The 23,146-nt window shown below is 47.0% G+C and overlaps 1 protein-coding gene across 10 annotated transcripts in view; it reads right to left on the bottom strand.

Moving 5' to 3' along the window:
- LOC131189948 (semaphorin-3F-like) overlaps positions 1–22,300 on the bottom strand; it is a 29,981-nt gene extending 7,681 nt beyond the window's left edge. For 2 of the 10 annotated variants that reach the window (XM_058166624.1, XM_058166625.1), the window contains exons 1-15: positions 20,041–20,456; positions 19,502–19,620; positions 12,527–12,687; positions 11,970–12,032; positions 10,924–11,043; positions 10,333–10,426; positions 8,938–9,057; positions 8,129–8,268; positions 6,218–6,332; positions 5,423–5,492; positions 5,181–5,325; positions 4,762–4,984; positions 3,118–3,206; positions 2,968–3,009; positions 2,627–2,784 (exon numbers count right to left, since the gene is read on the bottom strand). In XM_058166624.1, coding sequence (XP_058022607.1) covers positions 2,627–2,784; positions 2,968–3,009; positions 3,118–3,206; positions 4,762–4,984; positions 5,181–5,325; positions 5,423–5,492; positions 6,218–6,332; positions 8,129–8,268; positions 8,938–9,057; positions 10,333–10,426; positions 10,924–11,043; positions 11,970–12,032; positions 12,527–12,687; positions 19,502–19,607 — 1,646 coding nt within the window. In that variant the 5' untranslated portion in view covers positions 19,608–19,620; positions 20,041–20,456. Of the gene's footprint in view, positions 1–2,626; positions 2,785–2,967; positions 3,010–3,117; positions 3,207–4,761; positions 4,985–5,180; positions 5,326–5,422; positions 5,493–6,217; positions 6,333–8,128; positions 8,269–8,937; positions 9,058–10,332; positions 10,427–10,923; positions 11,044–11,969; positions 12,033–12,526; positions 12,688–19,501; positions 19,621–20,040; positions 20,459–20,567; positions 20,716–21,220; positions 21,353–21,405 lie in introns of those variants that run through there. The other 8 variants (XR_009153166.1, XM_058166619.1, XM_058166622.1 and 5 more) reach the window with 8 other exon arrangements.
- Positions 22,301–23,146: the final 846 nt, after the last annotated feature.

Here is a 23,146-nt window from a genome sequence, read left to right as displayed (position 1 = left end):
CATTAAAGACCTAAAAAACATCAGTTTTACTGATATAGCCTAGAGACGTAGAGATTATCTTAGAAACGCCATTTCTTGAAAATAGGAAACTTGGAGGCTTTCATTATCAAAAGTTTGGTCGCCTGGGCCGCTGTGCCCAGTGACACCGGGGCATTGGATTTATAACTGCAGCAGCCTGGTGGTGAACAGGGCACGGAGAAGAATTGAGGAGGAGAAGGGAAGGGAATATCGGTAAATGTGAGTGGAGTGCTCCGGAGTGCGGGGGGGTTTTCTCTCCCCTGCGGTTGGAAGGAGCACGAGTTATTCGGGAGAGGAGAACTTAAAATAAGAAGATTACCGGTTTTGTGGAGCTCTGGAGAGAAGAGGTGATGGAGAAATTTAGGAGGGAAGGTTTGAGGCCCCCCCTCCTTCTGGGGAACAGTGGTGGCGTCCAGCTTCCGCCTTCACTATGAGAATTTTGATGACATCACTTCCCTTCGGCTTCCTGGTTGACTAACTGTACTCTGGACTCGTTGCTCCTGTGAGTGCCCCCTGGTGGATCCGGAGGAAATTACAAGGATACTGTGCCTGCCTGAGGATTTTGTATTTTTTTTTTCCTTAATGGCAAAAGGTCAGAGACCAACTGCTGGAGAGATGGAGAGAATTTTGGAAAAGTTATCTAATATGGACAAGAAATTGGATGAAATAAGAGCAGAAATTGTGACTATCCAAAAGGATTTAAAGGATACTCAACAAGTTTCAGCAGAAAACAAGCAGAAAGTGGAAGGTTTGGAGGGTGAGATGCGGGCAGTGCAGAAAAGAGAGGAGACGACAGGCAATGCTGTGCTTGGACTACAGATGGATAAAATGTCTTATTTCCTTAGGTTTCAAAATTTGGAAGAAGTGGACCAAGAAGACTTGAGAGATGTTGTGACTAAATTGTTGGGAGAATTTCTTGGGAGAGGTGTTGATTTCATGAATTGGGATGTGGATCGAGTTTATAGAGTTAATTCGCAATATGCACGCATGCAGTTCCCAGAGAGGTTCATGTCAAATTTGTGAGAAGAGGCGAGATGAAATTCTTAGAAAACATAGGAGTGGGGCACTGATTTACAGGGGCAGGAGATAGCCATTCTGAGGCAGATTCCCAGACAGGTGCGTGAAAAAGAAAGAAATATTATTTTTGTCAAGCAAATTGTACCAGAAGGAGTGGGCTTCAGATGGCTGATGCCAGAGGGATTGATGATTTTCCGGGAGGGCATTACGAAAAAAATCAGTACAATTGCGGAGGCTACGGCCTATGTGGAGGAACACAAAGCCCTCCTGGAATCAGATGACCCAGGAATTGAAGAAGGGGAGGTTATAGATCATGGGGAGGAAGCGGCTGCCGCTGTTGCGGCCCTGGAGTTGGGTCAGGCTGAACCCAGAGTTCTGAGATCCAAAACTAGGAAGTGATAAAGATATTTGGGATTGTGTTGGTTTTCCTTACTCTCTTTTGTACGATATTCTGTTTATTCTTGACTCTTCTTTATTACGTATTTAAAATTTGTAAACTTAGCTACTTCGTGTCACCTGCTTGCCATATGGCTGTTGTATGTGTTAAAAAATTTGAGTAAAATTCTTATTTTAGATAAGAAAAATGAAAATTTACCATACCTGAAATGTATTTGTATAAACCTTTTTTGACTAATAAAAACTTTTTGAATATAAAAAAAAAACATCAGTTTTACTGATATAGCCTAGAGACGTAGAGATTATCTTAGAAACGCCATTTCTTGAAAATAGGAAACTTGGAGGCTTTCATTATCAAAAGTTTGGTTTGGGTGGAATTTCTTAAGTACACATGTACAAATGTTCTTTTTTAATCCCTCCAATGTTTGCTTTTATATATCAGTTCCCATGGACAACGTATTATATAAATTACACTTAAATGTTTGAATTGCTTGCGATTTTCTTCTAAATGCTACTCGACTCTTGATGCATGACCTTTGAACACTCCTAAGTACAGTAAATTTTTCTCTGGGAAAAAAATAATAAAATATACCCTGACTGGGCCGGGTGAGGGCTGACTTTTGGGTTACCTTATGTATGTATGTATGTATATATGGATGGATGGATGTGTTTATATATAGATACAGATTTATAAATATATAGAGATACAGTATATAAATAAACACAGACAAACAAACATTTTCTGTTTCGGTCAAAAAAAGCAGAAGACCTCAAGCAGTTCTTTGATTTGCTGCGCTCAACCTTCTCTTTTCATGGACTGACTCCAAATTCTGTTGTCTTGAGCCGACTCAATTTTTCTTGCCATGTGTACAAATCTGCCTTGACTCATGTCTCTGTTTATCTGTGCATGACTTAAAGTCTGTCTCATGATTATAATTGTAAGGTTAACCCTCTGTTTGTCTGCTAAACTGCTCTGATTTCTGCTCTTGTCAGCAGTGCAGTAAGGCAATGCCATCTCAGTGAAAAGAGGAAGCTGAGGAGTCAGGATTGGTCCTGTCCACATGCTGCTTCTCACAGGCAATTGACTGGATAGAAGGCTCTCTCACCGAGACACACACACACACAAAGAATCCTGACCCTGGTTGGTTTTGCCTCCAAACTCTGCAATGTGCATTAGCAGTTTTGGAAACCTGACCTTTTGGCCGTGTGACTGTAGCGGGCACAACGCTGCCCATCCCATGCGCAGTAGGGGTCCCGGGCCAAACAGCAATCAGCACAGACTTCACCATATTCCCGGCAGCGGTGGAGGGTCAACTGGGAAACGCCCATGTCAGAGGAGACATAGAGCTGTTGCTACAAAAAGAGGAGAGTGGGATAAACCGGCAGCTTTTGCTACTCATGCGCTGTTCCCACCTCCCTTTGCCTCTGATGAACTGAAGGGACTTTTCCTTCCCCCACTGATAGGCAACGCTTATATAGTAACTCTTTGTTCCCTGTTTAATTCCTTGGCGATCTATATCCCGAACAACCACCTACTCGCTTTGAGGATATCCACAGTGTCTTCACTGGAGCTGGTACCTATAAGGCAACAATAAAAGGGGGGAAAAACCTTGAGAAGAGCAAAAATGGCAAAGGTTAAACAACATAGCAAGAGGGAGTCATGACTGGGCTTGTCTCTTTGCTCACCCTGAACACCTCAACTTCCTCCAGAGTCAGTTCTTCCAGTATCCCTTGTTCCTTGGGCAACACAATCACCTTCTGCACTGTACCTTGATCTGGAGAGAGAAGATAGAAGCACTGATCAGACAATGCTTTTGCTGCTCAGCGAAGGGCGTATGACTGATCTATTTCTGAGGATAATTAAAACAGCGCTGTTTACTTTCAAAACCCACTCCTGTATGGAAATGGAAAGCAAGCTGGTTTTCATGTCAACTTGCCAGCGAAGCCCCCACCCCACCCTCTAAATAGCAATGATCTGAAATGGGGTGGGGGAAGGAACATGGGGACTACATACTGGGCTCCCCATCTATGGAAATCTGTTCCCTTGAAAGCTGTAAATAAGAGTTTGCTTGAAAAAAGCTTTCTTGTCCCAATTTATTTTTTGGAGATTTTGGGCAAATAGTGATTTATCTCAGAGATGAATTCAGCATTTATTCTATACCTGAAGCACTGAATAGCCTATTTAGCTATAGTGGCTGGAATATTATCCCCAGCACTTGTTCAGAAGTTCCTTTGCTCCTGCCAAAAACCTCATAAGCATTCCATCCATCTTGCAGAGAAGGCCTTCTTCTCCTGGGCAAAATCCAATGCTTTGCTCCAGTAGGAAAATCCAAATACTACCGGTTCTGTGGGCATGGCTTGGTAGGTGTGTCGTGGCTTGGTGGGTGTGGCAGGGGAAGGATGCTGCAAAATCTCCATTCCCACACCACTGCAGGGGAAGGATACTGCAAAATTTCCATTCCCTGCCCACTCCTGGAGGAAGGATATTGCAAAATCTCCATTCCCACCCCACTCTGGGGCCAGCCAGAAATGGTATCTGCCGGTTCTCTGAATTATTCAAAATTTCTTCTACCGGTTCTTCAGAATCTGTCAGAACCTGCTTTGCTCTCTATGACTTTAGAAAAGACACTATAGCAATAGCAATGCCCCCAACAATCTGGTTCCTCATTTTACCCACCTGGGAAGGATGGAAGGCTGAGTCAACTTTGAGCCTGGTGAGATTTGAACTGCCAAATTGCAGGCAGCTGGCAGGCAGCAGAAGTAGCCTGCAGTACTGCACTCTAATCACTATGCCACTATGGCTATAACAATTCTCCTTCACAGGATACTCTTTGCTCTTGTCCTTGGTTCTCATGTTCTGTTGTATCTTATCAAGTTGGATACCTGGATTTAATTCTCCAGCTTTGTCAACTATTTTGATAATTTGGATAAGGAAAACATAAATTTTTCTACAATTTGTCAACTGATTTTTTTTTACAAAGTTTGCTTAGTTCCCCCTTAGTTGCTATAAGGAGCATGCTAAGCTGCTAATGTAAAAGCCAACCCTGTCATAGCTGTTGGAATAACTTCCCCTGTCTGACCTCACACTGTCTGATCAATTAATAATTTTTAATTGGGTGTTTTCTTTTATTCTGATCTTGGGTGAATGGAATCTGGGTATATATTTGTTGATCTGACTGTAACTACTTTCTCATTATTACTACTTGGAATCAAAACGTAATTTAGTTTACAAGTCTTTTTGCCTTTTAGAATGAGAAACTAAAAAGTAACACAGGCCAGCACCATAACCTGAGCTGGTCCCCAGCTGGAATTGCAAAGTGCTGGGCATACCTGTGCCAAGGAAGAGCACCTCGTAGCGCCCATCCACCGCATCCACAAGATCCACAGCCAAGGTAGTGAAGCTGTAGGGGACATTGGTTCTCACCAGGAGGGGACGGCGCTGGAGGGGATAGACTGCATGGAACATCAAGGGATGGCCCCGCACGAAGGTTACCAGGTCATCAGAAAACTCGCGCGTGGAGCGAAGGCCTGGAGTGAAGGTTCCTCCCGGGCACTTAAAAAAAGGAAAAATGATCCCATAAACTCATAACTGGAAAAAAATTAAAGAATTAGAATTCGGGTTTTCTTTTCTTGCTTGCTTTACTCAGAATTCAAAGCGAGCCAAGAGGTTACTGGAAGGTGTTTACAGAATGAGAGGAAACAGGAAATGGAATCTTGAACTCTTGGAGAGTAAGATGTTTGAGACTCACGGCTCCCGGACGAGGGTAGGGCACACGTCCTGTATATGGCCCCCACTGGTAGTTGTGTCCTTCCTTGTGAGCAAAGGGCCCATTGAAGACAGTGCGGATGTCAGCCATGGAGTAAACACAGACTGCCGAGCCACGGAACACTGACCTTGGAGGAGGAGAGGCAGAGACCAGATGGTCAGAGGAAGGATGCTGGGATCTCCTGCACAGGCTCTCCCCATCCCCATCACATGGGCTTTACTCACCCCAGTGTGGAGAAGACCCCATAGAGCAAGGGATGCTTCTCATCCTGAGTCGGCAGAAGGAAAACGTCACCTGGGGGAAGAAAACAAACCGGTCGAGCACCTTGAAGGAGACGCGTGTGCAGGGTTTGCATGCAAAGTTCTAGGGCGGTGTTTCTCAACCTTGGCAACCTGAAGATGTATGGACTTCGACTCCCAGGGTTCCCCAGTCAGCATAGACAGATCTATTTCATGCTCAGAGGCTTAGCTTCCCCAACCTGGAACCCTCCAGATGTGTAGGGATTGCAAATGCTCCCAGCTGCCAGCTGGCACAAGAAAGTTATTTTAAGAAACAAATGAAAGAGAAAGACGTTTAAATGAGGGTGTGGTTGTATGTTTTAATAGCCATTTCATATGCTAGATTCAGAAACTGTTTATAAAATGGCCAGGATCAACAACACTGCCAAATCCAAATGGGTGCTAGATTACATTGACTTGAAGTTTTGCATCTGCATTGTTCTACAACACGTAAGCCAGAAAATACTTTTAGAATGTCCATAATACACTGATGCTAGATTTCAATGGCTGGTTTTTGTTTTTTTTTGTCATTGCTTAAGCACAGCCCATCTGTAAATCCTTCAGCTGGAATCTCTCCCCAAACTTTAGGCAGGATTTCTGGCTCACATCCTTGGAACAACCCAACCCAACCCTCTTTCATCAAGTCTCAATTTTCCATGCCTTCACCACTATCATTACACCACCACCCTGTCCCCTCTTCTCCCAAGAACAAAACTCTCTCTGTCCAAAAGAAGGGCTCACGCAGCTCATCAAAGAACGTCTCCACGCCATCCTCCCCAATCACAGAGCACACGAGACGAGCTTTAAGGAAGGTCGTCCACTTGTTCAGCAAGGAGCGCTGTCCCCCATCGTCGTTCTGAAAAAAAAAATCCAAGAGATTTACTAGGACGACCCCATGATTCCACAGAGGCATAAACCCTGAGACAAGAAAGTCACGGAGCCACTTTTGAGCTGCGAGGGAGCGAAAACTGCACCTGGGAATTATGGCACTGTTTCAGCCTGTGAATCACAAAAATTAGGCTGAATCAAGGTACAGGGCAGAGGAGACGTAGTAGAACAGACTTCTTCATCCCGAGGCCGCTAGATGAATGAGGCTACACCTACCATTGATCCAAGACAGCCTGAGTCTGTTTGAGAACGGCTTCTCCCAGGTTTGGGGAAGATCTGAAGACCTCAATTGAGTACAATGGGAAGCTTTAATGCTACAGTCAATAGCAATATACTGCTTTACAGCCCTCTCTTAGCGGTTTACAGAGTCAGCTTATTGCCCCCAACAATCTGGGTCCTCATTTTACCGACCTCGGAAGGATGGAAGGCTAAGTCAATCTTGAGCCTGATGAGATACAAAATGCCAAATTGCAAGCAGCCGGTAGAAGTAGCCTGCAGTACTCCATTCTAACCACTGCGCCACCACGGCTCAATAGGTACAACAATGGCATGCGGTCTCCAAAATCTCCAAAAGCTGTCATCCAATTGCAATGTGCAACATGACCAAAGGACGGGGGAATTATTAAAAGACAAAAAACCCCTCAATTTTATAAATGTTTTATAACTTAAATTTAATTGAACGGAAATGTATCTTATTAAATCGAATTTAGTTTTAATCCTTGCCCCACCTGACTTTCTACATGTGGTTGCTGGCATGCCAAAAGCTGAATTCCTTTGACTGGAACAACTGCTCACCCTTGATCTGAAATCTCCAGATTAAAAACTTTTTTTTTTCTTTTTGCAACTTCCCACCACGGAGAGCCATGCCAAGAGAACGATGGGGCTCTAGGGAAGATCTCATTTCCCACTCCTCATTGTGGACGTGGGTCTCCCCAGGGCTGAACAAGCCATTTGGCTGTGCAGTGGCATTTCAGCCCTTCACACTGCCTGCACTCCTGAGAACTCACCATAAATTGCAACGCAGCAGCTGCTTCCTCACCGCACGGTAGGGTTGCACTAATCATCCTTCCATTTGCTGGGAAAAATTTAAATCTACCAGGGATGATTCTCAAGGAAACACCCCAGTAGGTTGGGTTCACAACTGTATATCTCTGGAGAGCAGGATGGATACATGCACACTTACCATCTACACTGTCCATAGGGTATGTATATGCTCTGCAACAGGCAAAGGACAAAATTGCTTGTACCTCTTTGTGCCTTTCCCTTGCCCCCAACACGTTTCCATCTATCTCCCCCAAGGGCCACTAAGTTTGCTTCATCCTCTTTGTTCAGTTGCTGCTGTAAAGCTGGTTCTTTTCACCCTTTATTTTAACCCAATTCTCCAAAATTGACTGCTACTTTGGCAAATCTTAGAAGGGTGGGGGGAAATCCTTATCATGTGATCCTTTTTATGTCTCACAGAAGACTTTTGCATTCCTGTCCCATCAACACTTGCCAATTATGTTTGCTCTTAAAGATCCAGCGTGGCACCTTAAAGAGGGAGGCCGACAAGCGGCGGACACTTATTCTTTCCTAGTATAGAGTGGAAGTTTGGCTCCTGAATCAAACCTTTTCGTTCCCTTGGGTGCTTTTTAGAATTGCTAAGTAGCTGTACAGTAGAAGAGGACACCAGCAGTAGCTCCCAGTGGCTTGGTCCTTCTCAGTCCGTCTTGTCCAACCCTGCCTCCCCCCCCCCCGCCCCGCAAAGATAAACCCCAGGCTCACCAGGCACACCCGTCCCACCCGAGCGAGTACGGCAGGCCCCACGGCACCCTCCAGTGCTTTTTCACGGAAAAAGAAGTAGAGCTTGTCATCATTGTGGTCGGAGCTGTCAGGAATGACGTGGGCTTGGAGGAAAACAGGGTCTGAGAAAGGGGGAAAGAGATGCCATTGCATGGGTTCACCACTAGATGGAGACTGCAAGCGCTCTAGCTTAGACTGAAGCAAATTTTTGGGAAGAGATGCGGCCAGAAAATAAGTCCAAAGTATAAGGTCCCTATCCTTGGTATTACAGTTCCTCTGCAGATCACTGTTTACTCCTGTGCCTTGAGACACTTTTGCCTGCAGACCAACCAACTGAGGCCTTTAGAGGCTACAACAAAATGGAGGAGAGAAAATCTAGTTGGCAGACTTTGGCTCTTTGGCAGAGGCGTTTCATTGGCTGCAGGTTCTGTGGTATAAGCAGCACGCTGAAGCCATGTCTTGCAGTCACCAGAGCACAATGTTTAATCGGACAGAAGCAGCTGTACATAAATGGGGGAGCAATCGTATGAAATTGCTTGCAAGGCAATATGGTTCTCCTGCTCCAGCCCACATTTGGCTTGCCAGTCAAACTTCAAGAACAGCCTTCACCCTGGCAAGGCTATCTACCTTTTTCTGGGTGACTGGCAAGTCCTGGCACCAGCCTGATCTCCTCCTACACACACACCCCGCCCCATAAGAATTCACTCTTGTTATCTATCATGGTCTCTTATCTCATCATCCAGTCCAATTTCCTCCTTGGTTTTTCTCTAGATGGTATTTTGGCTACCTACCATAGAGCCATCGGGAATCATGCTGCTCTGTGCGTACAGCTGGGCGTGGTCCCATGGTCCGGAACAAGGCAGCATCAGTGCCCATGAAATCCACATGAACTCCAGCATACAGCGTGTTATCTGGAGGGGTGGATCAGGAAGAAGAGGAACAATGGAACATCATTGGGTGTAATCATGTGCAGGCATAACCAGGGAAACTCTGGAAGATCTAGAGTTTTGAGAACATTAAAATACAAGGAGGTGCCTTAGGCTTTGTCAACAAAATCTACTCAACAGCACGGATATCCTTGAGGGTGGGGTAGGGAAATGATAAGGGTATGCTTGGGTGCGATGATGCCTTTTGCATAAAGGCCACAATTTATGTACTTGTATCAGATTTTGTGACATCAGAACGTATTGGTCCACTTCATCTGTGTCATCATCACAGGCATGACATCATTGGGGCATCATTACGACTTCTGATAGATGCTGCTGCTGCTGCCGCCTACAGACATGATCTTGCCAGGGTGTCAGATAGAGGTGTTTCAGCAGGTCCTGACCAGTTCTGGAGAACTGGTAGCGGAAATTTTGAGTAGTTCGGAGAACTGGTAAATACCACCTCTGACTGGCCCTGCCCACATCTATTCTGAGTCCCAGCTGATTGGGAGCGAATGGGGATTCTGCAGTATCCTTCCCCTGGAGTGGGGAGGAAATGGGGATTTTGCAGTAACCTTCCCCTGGTGTGGGGTGGGAATGGAGATTTTACAATATCCTTTCCCTGCCATGCCCACCAAGCCACGCCCACCAAGCCAAGTCACACCCACCAAGCCACACCCACAGAACCTGTAGTAAAAAAATTTGAAACCCACCACTGGTATCAGACAATGGTACTTCTCAGCTCTGCTCCCTCCAATTCTTTTAAATGAAATGCCAGGGATGAACATGAGACCTCAGCCATCCCAAGCATTTCTGTGCAATTAATGAAAGCTTCTCTTGCAAAGACCCTTCCCAAGTACTTTGTTCCCCTCCAGTCAGCTGTTTACTTCCTGCAGCCCTGATAACAAACCAAAAGCCACCAAGATCAGATAGGAGCTATAGATAGCAGGATTGTGCAGCAATTCAGATTCAAAGGAAACCTGCAATTCAAAGAGCACATGGACACACATACACACACACACACAGAGAGACAGCACATGTCAGCAACTGCTTACACCAATCACAATTTTTTTTTTTTGGTGGGATCGTATGACAGCTGTGGAGGGCAGCCATGCCACCCAGGAAGAAACAGCTTGGGTTTAACAGATATAATACAGTCTCCACATGGATACTGAGTTGACCAGAAGGTTGCCTATGCAACAGCACACCTTTACACCTTAGCAATACTTCATCCAACTCGGCTCACTCAAAGCTACTTACTGATAAGCACAGCCATGCTGGACTGCCTGGGGTCGTAAGGACATTTCCCCTTGCCTGGTTCCAGTGAATGAGGCACTATGCGGAACAGGTATTCCTGTGGAGGGGCAAACAGGGAAAAGACAACAGGGCCATCGTCATGAAAACCTATTTGGATTTCCAGTCATTTAGAAATGAACTCACTTTCAGGGCAAGGGTTCCAGTCCCTGCTTCCAAATTCTGTCTTTGCCCTGCCCTCTTTTCTCGGCTGTCCCTTCATAGAAGTGTCCTCATTTCAAGGCAGATCACTAGCCCAGGGGTCTGCAAACGTGGCTCTTTTAAGACTTGTGGACTTCAACTCCCAGAGTTCCTCAGTCAGCTTTGCTGGCTAAGGAACTCTGGGAGTTGAAGTCCACAAGTCTTAAAAGAGCCAAGTTTGCAGACCCCTGCACTAGCCAGTTGAGTTAATTATTACTTTCTGATAATCAATCTTTCTCAAAGTTCCCCTGAAGATGCGACAGATTGAGAATGTAGACAGAGATGCCTTCTATCGCTAAGATACTCTATGGTTCTTTTCCAGCAGGAAGACGTGGAGCCGTGGGTCAGTTTTCTTACTTCAGAGCGCCAGCCACGATTGATAAGGATGCAGACTGGATGATAAGCCCCCGTTCCGCAGGCATAGAGATGGGTACGGTTCAAAGGTTCCATAAGCCGTATGTAGTTGAAACATTCACCCTGCAAGACATGAAGAAGTAAAACATGAGCTGGAAGACATAAGGAGTTGCCAGGCAGGAGTTAATACAGTCTCCATCTTCCCAGGAATACTGTGTTTCCCCGAAAGTAAGACCCTGTCTTATATTTTTGAACCCCGAAATAAGCACTTGGCCTTATTTTCGGCGAGGTCTTATTATTTTGGGGCACATGGAGCAAGATGAGGATCCTCTTGCCGTCTTATCTGATTTCCAGCTCTGTCTCCCTAACCCTAACCAGAGAAAATGGCGGGGACCGGCTGCGCATGCGTTTAAATATTTTTGGGGAAGGCTTATTTTCAGGGAGGACTTATTTTCAGGGGGCGCTTATTTTAGCGCATGCGCTCAAAAGCCCGATTGGGCTTATTATCAGGGGATGTCTTATTTTCAGGGAAACAGGGTACATAGATTAAGGATCCTGGACTGTGTAGAATCCAAAAACTAGCAACTAAGACAAAACCAATTTTCCTTCCAGAGATGCAAGAAATCAGATAGCTTTTGGACATTCAAAGCCATACATATTTCCAGTTCACAGATGCACTGAAGCCAGCAACGGACTTCACATAATTTAACAACCGGTTCACCTAGTGCAGAACCGAAAATGTGAGCATGCTTGCGCACAGTTCAAACACACAGCGATTTCATGTGCATGGCTTCCAGCACACCTTCTCGGGCAGCCGCAGTGATAAGAGCAGCGAGGCGCGGAAATCAGCTGGGCTCCATGAGTGGGGCGAGCAAGCCAGAGAGTGAGATGTATTGGACGGGATAGCACCAGGGCGAGTGGGTGGGGCCAGTCTGTGGTCGGAACTACCGGTAGGGGCGAACTGGCAGCAACCCACCTCTGATTGAAGCCAAGCCAATAAACACACTAGGTACAGGGTAACAGTGAAGGAGCAGAAAATTGCCACTTACTCTTTGCCCTTTCCCTGCCAAGCGACACTCATTCTCCTGGTTTGGTAATGCTGGCCAATGAATCTGAAGAAATAAAGAGAGAAAGAGAGAAGGATCGTCTTCAGATGCCACTCCTTTTGGATTTTTTGCTTCTCCAGCCCTTTTGCAGTTGGCCTTTCTTAGTTTGAGCTACAACCCAATGAATCCTATCCATCTTGCAAGGTAAATACGTATATCCCACTGCCTTATTTACTCTACTGCAGGGGTCTCCAACCTTGGCAACTTTAAGACTTGTGGACTTCAATTCTCAGAATTCCTCAGCCAGCAAAGTTTCCGGGAGTTGAAGTCTACAAAGTTGACAAGGTTGGAGACCCCTGCCCTACTTGTCAACCCAGCCCAAGGCAGTTAGCAACTACTGCAGAAAAATGTTGGGCATGATGAACGTTAGAGGTCCTTATTGGCTCTCTGAATCTGGTTGTTTTCTTGCAGACGTTTTATTAATCCAAACTAAGTAACATCATCAGTGCTAACATGATCAATATTCTGAACTGATCAAGCAGGATTTTTTTTAGACTTACAATTAGTGGCTCCTTGTTGATGTTGTGAAGATCCAAGGCCACCAGAAAATCTCGTGCCCCCAGGTAGAGACGTTCCTGGTCTTGGTCCACCAACAAGATGCGATAATCACTCGTGTTAAAGTTGAAGCTGAAAGGACGAGCAGTGCGGGTCTCTAACAACTCTGCAGAGGGAGAGCCTCAGGGTCAACTATCAGTCTCACAGTTTCCTACTTCTTCAGGAACAAGACACCATTTATGCACTGACAAAAAGAGAGGTCAGCCTTGCCTAAATACATTTTTGGGAACCTTTCTGTAAAGTGAACTTTGGTTATCTTACTGGAGTGGGGAAAGCTGTAACTTAATAACTCATTCAATTTGCTGCCTGAAGATTCAATATTGATGGGCAACTCCAGGGTCTTCGCTTCTCCTTACTTGTCCCACCTTTTCAGCTGAGCAAGGTCTCAAAAAAGTCTGCTTTCTCAGAGCTATCTGGCCCCTGACCATCCTTCTGGAAGAGGACTGTCCTCTATGATGAATTTAGCCTAGCCCACAGCCTACCTGACCGTACAAACGACAAGAACCCAGAATCCTAATTTGCCTTTTTTTTTCTTGCCCTTCCCTCATCCCCTTGCACGCAGAAAGGGCAGCAACTGGAACATGTTGACCCATGTGATGGGTGGGGTGGGCTGGCTTGGCTTGGGCTGAGCTCAAGGGGTATTTTGGTCCCTTGAAGTGGCAAAGGCGGAGCCAACGTGGGTGATGGGGGGGTGCTCAGCGGCTGGTACAGCAAAGAGTCTAAATCCCCCAGCAATCCCCCAGCCACATTCCATGGGCACAGATCAGAGAGCGATGTGGTGGACTTCCCACCTGTGGTGACCTTGGGGACGAGGCCAGAGGACACCAGCCAGGCCCAGTTATGCTCTGTAGTCAAGTCTAGGCAAGAATGCAGAGATCGGGGACCAAAATTGGCCTAATCCCACTAGGCAAGTAGGCTAACGCCGGGGGGGGGGGGGAGCAGATTTCCAGGAGGTCAAAGAGGAACAGATGCAGGGGAGAAATGATTCTGGGGAGATGAGGAATTAAAATCAAATTAAATAAACAACCAAGCCGAGAGTAGAATTGCAGGATTCTGACCAATCTCTCCTCTCTGTGTCCAGTTCAGATGACAACTCCCATTTTTTCTCTGGAAGCTGGGAAGGAACTCTGGAAACCTGATGGAATTCCCCAGGCATTAACACATGGCAGGTGGGAGACTATCATGCTCGCCCCAAGAAATAATGGCAATATCCCCAGGGGTAGGTTGTTTCATGCATACTACCCAGTTTTGATATACAATGACCATTATATAACACTGGGGGTAATATAGCAGTGGCATTAATCTCTTCTAAAACAACCTAGCAATGTTAGGTTATCAGTTATCCTTGATTGTGATGGAGAACAAACTACGTCCTTCAAAGCAGAACCTCTTGAAAGCATCTTCCCAATGCTTCTTCCTCCTGCACCCATTTATCACCAACGGGATGCTGATAATGGGGATAGAGGTTTACTGGAGATCAGATAAAGACGGTCCCACTCCCCTACTGGATTTCTCTACTGGGACAAATAAATAATTCAGGTGCAATTGCTGTACCATCAGGATTGTGCGGGTGGAACTCACTGGTGGTATAGAGAAAACAATCTGTTCACAAGATTTTCGTGGATGCCATCTGGAATTGGGAAGGATGGTGGCTCAGCGGTTAATATGCTGGGCTTGACAGCTGGAAAGCTGGCAGTCCAGGTTTGAGACTTGAGCTCCATGCTACGGGGTGAGCTCCCAATACTTGCCCCAGCTACTGCCCACCTAGCAGTTTGAAAACATGCCAAGATGAGTAGATATATAGGGATCACTTTGGTGGGAAGGTAACAAGATTTTGTGATGTCATTCTGATGACATGACTGCAGAAATGTCTTTGGACAATGCTGGCTCAATGGCCTTGAAATGAAGATGAGCACGCCCCCTAAAGTCGTCTACGACTAGTGGAGTAAAATCCACAGAGACTCCTTCATCATTTTTTAATCACCTGGAATTGCCATACCCAGAAGAAGAAGTCCATTCTGTTGCAGACAAGCAAACCTTTAGGTAAGAGCATGCCTTGGCAGAAATGGAGCACTTGGGTCCCACAAACCCCTTTCTGTTCAATCTCATAGGCCCCCACACATGGGAAGAAGGAGGGATGGCCTTTGGAGGAGCCAACAAGAAAACAGGAAACATTAGAACCATCTGTCACGTTACAGGCAGACTGAAGCAGGCTGTGGCCAGCCAAAACAGTCAATGGGAAATATGTGTCTGGGAAGTGCAATTGGTCAGCAATAAGTTGTTGGTCTTTGGCATGAAGACTGAAGCTCTTTGGGCTTAATGTATTTTTTTTAGCCTTAGCTCCACCCCCACCCCCTAATGAAATATCCCAAGCAAGTTGAATTCTGCTCAGACAACTAATTGCTTCTGCAATCACAGAACCATACTGTGAACCATACTGTACGTTAGTCAGGATTAGTTTCTCTATCCAGCAAAATGAAAACAAAAAACAAAAGAAAAAAACCCCTCAAGTGGTAAATTGATAGGAAATGAAGGAACACTTTAGATGTTCCCTTCTGTAGAGAAGAGATCCAATTTGCCTAACCTCCAAAGCTTAAAAAAGGTGCCTTCTGCTACGAGAGAGATGCCGTCCCATCACTCATTCTGAAGTGAGATGCAGCATGGTACAAGAGGGTACCATTTTATATCCTGGGTCACCCTTCTTGCTCCTAGAGCTTTCAGTAGGGGAAGCAGAGTTAGTTATCATCTAATGGTACTTCCTACAATTACCTACAATTACAGTAAAAGAAATCAGGATTATTATCCTTTATATTGCAGAGGGGAGATGGGTGGACAGAGCCTGTCCAGGATATTTGGTCACCTGATATGGACCTCCCTGGCTCATGCCATTACCCAGAAATGGAGCAGAATGGCAGCTGAGGATGCTTCCAACACTGGAAATGGGCAACATTTTCCATTGCACCAAAGGGTAGCATGGATCGCTCAGGAGCAAGTCCAGGGCAGCTGTATGCCCTATCAGCAGCTCAACCCTCTAATCCCTTCCCTCTTTTCCCTGTAACCCAGCACTGGCTTTAGTCTTTGTGGCTTTAGGGCTTTAGGGCAGGTCCAACCTGCCTACTACATAAAGAACCAAAGCTGAGAGAAAACAACTGGCTAAAGCTGACTGTGTTCTTGGCAAGAGTGAGGTTCAATGAGAAAATAATTCATTTTCACAAATGAAGGCAAATATACTGTCCCAGGATAATGTTGCAGGATCCAGTCTGGGTCGGACACCAGGCTTAGTCTTCCGAATTTTTGGATTTGTGCTAGAGCCCATCCTCTGGGAACTTCTCTCTCTCTCACCAGAATGTGTGCTTTGGGCTATTCTCTGCATAGTATTTATGTGGTGCCTGGTTGTGTGTGACTTTTTTAGTTGTTGATTGGGGTGTTGATAGTCGGAAGACTAAACTTCTGGTTTCAGTAACCGACCCACAATCGGCCATCAACACCACCATGACCAACTAAAAAGCCACACGCATCCAGGCACCACATAAATACTACGCATAGCCCAAATTCTACTCAAAGCACACATTCTTGTGAGAGAGAGGCTTCCAGAGGATGAGTTCCAGTACGAGTCTGAAAGCTCGGAATCTCTGGTCCCAGATTAGATCCTACATAATTCATTCTGTTTGCCATTGTATTTCACCTGTTTCATAGAATGAACAGGAGAGTTATTTTCTGTGGCAGACCTTGGAACAAGATGGACTATTATTAATTTATAACCAGCAACTACAGGGTCTTCTCAAAACTTTAACTTGCTGTAGCAATCAAAGGGCCTGTCTTTGCAGGAGCACCTCCTTACCCAGCCCACTTAATCCAAAATATGCTGCCTGTATGCGGCAGACCTTGCTTAAGCCACAGCAGACATAGTCACAGGGACCTGCTGTTGTACTTGCTACTACCATCCCCAAAACCCAGAATAACCAACACAACTTGAGCTACGGACTCTGGTGGAAAACCTCCTGTGGAAGACACCAGCCTCCCCAGGAGGACTCGAGCTAAACCTACCCAGGGTTTCAGGCTCACCAGAAACCCTCCTGCCTGATAGTAGACAACCTGCCCAGTTCCAGGAAGACCCAAGTCCCTGACCTCTTTGCTAGTTGCATATCCCTTATGGTCCACGTATGTATGTCCATGAGCCTAAGCAAGCACACAGAGTGGGTGGGTGTCTCTTTATCCAGTCGGGCACATGCGCATGTACAGAGAAACCAGAGTGATGTCTGGAGCTTTGCCTTTTATAGCCAAGGCTGCTGCCGCCCAAAGGAATGAATTGTCCTTTGGCCAAGGCTCTTGCTGTTTCTTTATGCACCCTCCCCCCTTTCACATGTACACATGAGCTACATTTTCATAGTTGAAGGAAAGGACGACAAAGCAACTACAGTGAGAACGGCAGCAGGGTATCTATAGCAGGGAACATGGCATGCACACCCTAGCCATTAAGCTCCTCTCCAACCCAAGCTCCCTCTCTTCCCCTGCCCCACAATGTGCTTTAGGAAGGGGAATCCATCCATGTTTTAGTCCCTTCTCTGTATGGCATGCTGGGTATTTTAAGCTCTTCTGGGAAATCCTTTCCCCCAGTGGCTGGCAAGTAATTAGATCCCGGAATCCCCAAGAACAGAGGGGAGTGTAGGGGAACCCAGCAAGGTCACAGGGTATTTTTTTTTTTTGGGTGGTGGTGGGAGAATGCTTGCAGAAGCAGGCAGACAGACCCACAGATGACGGCATGATGTGCCTACACAGCAGTAACTTATACACCTCCTGTACAAAAACTCTTTGCAGCAAAAACACAATCCATCCAGACAATGATTAGCAATACAGAAACGAGCAAGGGTGTGACTCTGTGTGTTGACAGCCACAAACTGATGCATCCATCAAACACCGACAAGCTGCTTTGATTGGCTGCCTTGGGTCCACATGGCTAAACTGCCCTTGAAAGTTGTTCTGCACATATAACACTCACCAGCACCATAGGGTATTTTAAACCCATACCATAAAGCCACTGAGAAAATCTATTATCTACAGCTAGCCTTTTAAAAAAGAAGGTACAACTGGCCATCTCAGGTCAGAAATCTGGGAATATGGGAGTGTGAAATTAATGCAATGCTAATGCAAAACTTGCTGCTCTTCAGAATGTACAGAAGCAGTGGCTTGAACCAAGGCTGTGTATTGTTACGGCTGTATCTGTTTTTATTAGGTCCAACATAAGACGACCCCAGGAACCCATTGCCATTGCCATAAATAATATTAAAACGAAAAGAAAAAAAAAAGAGATTAGCACATGAAAACCAGAGCTGCTGCCTTGCTACAAATGACTGCAAACTTCCTCTTTGACAACAAGATCTCCCCCATGTAGCAGCTGACTCACAGAAAAGAAATTATTCTTCGCTCCTAAATCTCCAAGGTGTTTGGTTTGACACTAGAGGTGGAAGGAATTCTTGGCAAAAAGAAGCAGATTGTTGGTTTGAGCCAAACAAAGCCATTATTTTAACTGGACAGTCAATATTTACTGTCCCACCAGAATCCACTTGTACTGTAGTCTGTTTTCAGAGATAAGACGCGCAGACATACCACTTTCCTCTAAGCTGTTGTTGGTAGCTTACCTGGGGATTATCTCTTTATCCACATAGTCTGTCTATGAATTATGTTAGGCTAAGCCTGATTTAGTATTAAAGTAACATTTTCTTGCCTTCCCGGACCTCCCCAATCAAAGTTTGAAATACAGCGGATTACCTTAGGCACCAATATCAATAAGCGAAGGAGTGATACGATGCAGGAATAATTCCTTTCCCCATGATAACAATCCATTCCTGGGACAGCCAAAATGTTTACTCAAGCTATCAGAGTGCATAGTTAAAATTATTGGTGAGCTAGTCATGGTGTTTTCATAATCACCCCTTTTAGTATTAAACAGCAGTTAGGCAACCTGCTCAGAAAGTATGTTTAGTCCAATTTGAATGAGTGACTACAAGGAAATCTCAGGGTAGGCACCAGCAAACCAGTTTCACACTGTTGCCAAGAAAACCACGGCAAAATTATCAGGAGTTGTCATCTTGAGAAGGACCAGAGTTTACTTTAACAATGTTATTTAGTTGTTAAAGAAGAAGTATTCCTGCTGCTTTCCTTTCTAACAGTAAAACGTTGGAACTTGTTACAATTCCCTCATTTTCAAAAGGAAGGAAGGAAGGAAGGAAGGAAGGAAGGAAGGAAGGAAGGAAGGAAGGAAGGAAGGAAGGAAGGAAGGAAGGAAGGAAGGAAACCTAGATTTACTCCAGTCTTCTTGAAAAATGCACTGTCTACCATGTACCCATCTAATTTAGGAAGAGTCTTTTAAGCGTAGTCCAACCAATATAAGGATAATTCCTTGTTCAGCTAATAAAACCTCATAGTCATATACGGCAGATTCACTATTGTTCTTTGAAAGACTACCTTCATCCAACTTATTTTCTTAATTTTCGAGTTTTATCCCTTCAGATAATCTGCTGTCATGAAATCCCTTATCTAGGCTAACAGTCTGGGTGACTGACGGTAGGCATATAAGTCTTTAAGAAACAAAGAGAAGAACAACAAGAACAACAACAAAATCAAAAGGTTGCACTTTTCCCCAGGAATGAATTTTATTAATCTGAAAAGGGGATAGGAGCTACTTTTCTGTTTTTTGAATACCATCAGACTCTCTTCTCACAAGAAAAACGCTGTCTATTCTGTCAAGAGTTTTGCAATGGATTGCCATGCCCCACCCAATGCCCACCCCAGTGCCACCTTGCAGCTTTCTCCCTTCTCCCAAAACTGACATGCCCACCCAGGAGAGGAGATGCCACTGGAAGGCAAAAATACAGTCTTCTTACCCTGGACTCATCTGAACGACTTTAAGCCTCTCTTACCTTTGTAGGTGAGATAGACCCGGGGCGCTCCCGTCTGGCTGCTGTGACCCATACAACAGCAGCAGAACAACAGCCCCAAAAGGAGCAGCGTTACCCAGGGCACCATGGCGGGGTCAGTCCTAGAAGAAGAGAAAGTGATGATGACGTCCAGCTGGACTTGGGTTCGAACGACGGAGGATGTCGGAGGCAGAAGCACCGCGGAGCTGCAGGGAAGCGTTGGACGAGCCCGGGCCTAGAGGGCGCTGTGCGGAAGTAACCAAGATCAAAGTTCCCTTCCTCGCCCGTCCCACCGGGCCCCGGGCCAAGCAGCTGTAACCCGAGTGGCGGCCGCGGCTGATGGGCACTTCAAAGGCTCTTTCTCTCTCTCTCTTTCCCGGCCAGCTCCTGTAGAATCCCCCCCCCCACCCCGCCCTTCTTGCAGGCCAACGGGCCTTTGAAGTTGGGGCTAGAGAATGGGAGATCCAAGATAGGCTCTCCTTCTTCCACCACCACCACCACCCCCCAAAAAAAGAAAAGTGTGGGGGGGGGAGGCAGACTACCTTACCGGGCTCCGCCTGCATGGCTAAGAGCCCCCCACTCCCTTGGAAAGAGCGACCCCTGCCGGGGTCCGACACGCAGGCGCTCCCATATAGGTAGAGAAGCCGAGCGGGGAGGATCCTTTCATCTTGGGACGGCCCCCTTCATTCTGGAGAGGGCACCGAGGTTCGAGCTGCCATTCTGGACGCAGGCTTGGGCTTCGCGATGGCCTCCTGACGCCATCACTCTCAGTACAAGGGACACAGGAACGGCAGCAATCCTTCCCCGCACCCCAGCCGGGCTATAATCTTCCCCATGCCACAGAACAGGTGCCCGGGGACAATGCCAGCAGCAAGTCCATCCTGCACCAGCGCAGCTCCGGGATTCGGTGCCAACAGGGCCCGCCAGGGGCTTTGATCCGCCCGCCAACCCCACTTTTTCCTCTCCACCCTCCCCGCCCCGAAGCGGGTGGCTGCGTGCGTAGTGTGTGAGTTTCTGCGCGCTCCGTCGTGTCCTGTCCGCGACGTGCTCCGACCTGCCTCTCCCATACCTGAGCCAGGTGCAGCGGAGGAAGCAGCGCAGGCTTGGAGTTCCCAACTGTGCCCCGTCGATTGCCCTCCATCCTCAGGCGCCGAAAGACGCGTCCGCCCGCCCAGCTCAAAACCTTCGCCAAACTCGCGCTCGGGCGCTTTTCCCGGTTTGGCAGGAGAGCACAAAGCCGAGCTCCGCGCCTTCGGGGCGACTGCGACGGCTTTGCTCGCCTTGTTCCATCCCAGGCGGCTAAGATGCCTGGCGAGACTTCAAGGGAACCAACCGGGACTCTCCTGCCTCGGCTCCGCAGCTGGCTGCATCTCCGCCAAAAGTTGCCGGCCATCCAGGAGGCAGGTTTCTTCCCCACCCACCCCGTTCCTCTCCAGTCCAACCCCCCATCCCGGGAGAAGAGTTTCCCTGAAGTCTCGCCAGGCGTCTTGCCGGCTCGCCGCGAAGAGAGCCGGCTTCAAAGCGAAGCCCAAGCGGCTTCCACGGTGGCACTGCAGGCGGTTTGAAGAAAGCGGGCCGGGCAAATGGAGGATAGTCCACAGGCAAAACCGGGGAGGGCGCATGGGGCAGAATAAGGTAGCAAAATCACCGCGGAGGGAACGAGGGTCCGGAACTGAAGCTCGACGGCTTAAGAGGACCGACGGGAGCAAAGAGGGCCCTTACCCTTCAACTCCCCGGGTTTAGTTCCAGTCAGCTCTTCTGTGCCCGGAGAAAAAAAACTTTCCCCGGGATGTACTTCTAATCCAGCGGGACAAGCGGCTTTGAGGAGGGACATGTCTCTCTCTCACACACAGACACACCAACACGCACACACACACCGCCCCCCCACCTCAATCCGGATTTTATACCTCTGCGAAAGGACCCATGGCGCAGGGTTCCCCACAGGGCAGGCTTGCAGCTCCGGGCTTCCTTGGAGCAGATAAGCAACACCCAGCCTCCCCCGAGACAGGCTGGGACGGCTTAACCCCTTCGCGGGGTGGCTCCTCCTCAAGCCAGGAGGGAAGCCGGGCTGTAGGTGGGGGTAGTGGGGGTGGCGAGCCCCCCCTCTCCCACCCACCAGGATCTAAGGGGGAACCGGGACCAGGAGGCGAACGGGGACGTTGCCGAGGCGATTGAGCCGGTCCTGCTCCATCAGATCGCAGCGATCTGATGGCGATCTACGGGACGCTTCCACGCCTCCCTTCTCTTCCCGTTGTTGCTTGTGGCCGCTATAGCCCAACTCATAGAGCTGGACCGGCCGCCTTTCATCTGAGGCGTAGTTTCAATCCAGGAAAGCCCGGAGGCCCATTCCTCTCTGGAGCTGTAGGCAAGCTGTTGGCCGCAGCGTTGATTCTCCCCAGCAAGGAAGGGAGGGGGCCAGAAACAGGGGCGAGCCTGAGAAGCAGGAGGTGAGATCCGGGTGCTAGTGGGTCGCAAGGAAAGGCGTTTTGTCAGAATCCTGGGGAGCAGCAGCGAGGTGGCTTTTAGGGGCAAGGACAGTGATGGGGATTCAACCAGTTTGCACTACTTCGGGAGAACCGGTTGTTAACTTTCTGAGCCGTTTGGCAAACGGGTCGTTGGAAAAAATCATTAGGGCAGAGAACCGGTTGTTAAATTACTTGAATCCCCACCACTGGGCAAGGGTCTCCATCTTTTCCTTCCCGGTACTGGGTTTATAACTAGGTCTTATTCTCAATGGCCTCCAAAGTCTTTCCTGACAAGTTGCTTCGGAGAAAAACAAACAGGGAAACAGGGAGCAATCCAGTATTCTGGATGTACCCGGGATTGGAAGGAATTAGGACTAAATCGGGGGATGCAAAACCCTGGAGCACCGCTAGAGGGCGCGCAGCAGAGACTTCCTTCCACAGCGCTTTGCTGCGATTTTAGTCTGAATCGTTTCTGGCTAGAAAACTAGGCCGAAGCCTCCCCTGCCTGCCTCAGGCTTTGCTCTCCCTCAGCAGCACGGGCGAGTCACGCGGATTCCCAAATGCAGCAGCAATAGCTTGCCCCCTTATAAAGGTAGGAAATAGGAATGCTTTCCTAACACAGTTCAGACAAGGCTGGAGCTGCATCTGAAACTTCCAATCTGCAGTTGTTGCTGAAAAGCATCTGCTGCTCCTGCGGAGGTTATATACTCTTAAGAAGGAGAAAATAATATTTTAAGATATGGGATAAATTTTACCATTGGTTAGAAAAAAGGTATAGATAAGCAATGGATAAATTATGTCATGTATTTGTGGAAAAATGGTAATAGTTTAAATTGAAGTGAAGAAAGAAGAAACAATAAAATGATAGAGCCTGGAAGAAAATGTCACACGGAAGGAATTGCTGATGTTTTAAACGTATGTTTGTCTATAAAATAAAAAACTTAAAAAAAAGAAGGAGAAAATAAATGTCTTTGTTTTCAGGCTTGGAATTTACTTCCTGGAGTTGGGATTATATCCCGCATACATATCAGGGGCAGGCCAGGCTTCCAGCCTGGTCTAGTGTGAGGCTCTTCCTTAAACTTCTGGCCGGAGGGATTAATGTATTGTAATGCTAAAGAAAGCGCTGCCAACATAGACACACTCCCTGTACATAGGAAACAATTAGATGTAGAAAAGATAAATA

Source organism: Ahaetulla prasina, chromosome 2 (assembly GCF_028640845.1).
Source record: "Ahaetulla prasina isolate Xishuangbanna chromosome 2, ASM2864084v1, whole genome shotgun sequence".
In the NCBI taxonomy this organism is placed as follows: Eukaryota; Metazoa; Chordata; class Lepidosauria; order Squamata; family Colubridae; genus Ahaetulla; species Ahaetulla prasina.
This window is presented reverse-complemented; position numbering and strand designations above follow the sequence as displayed.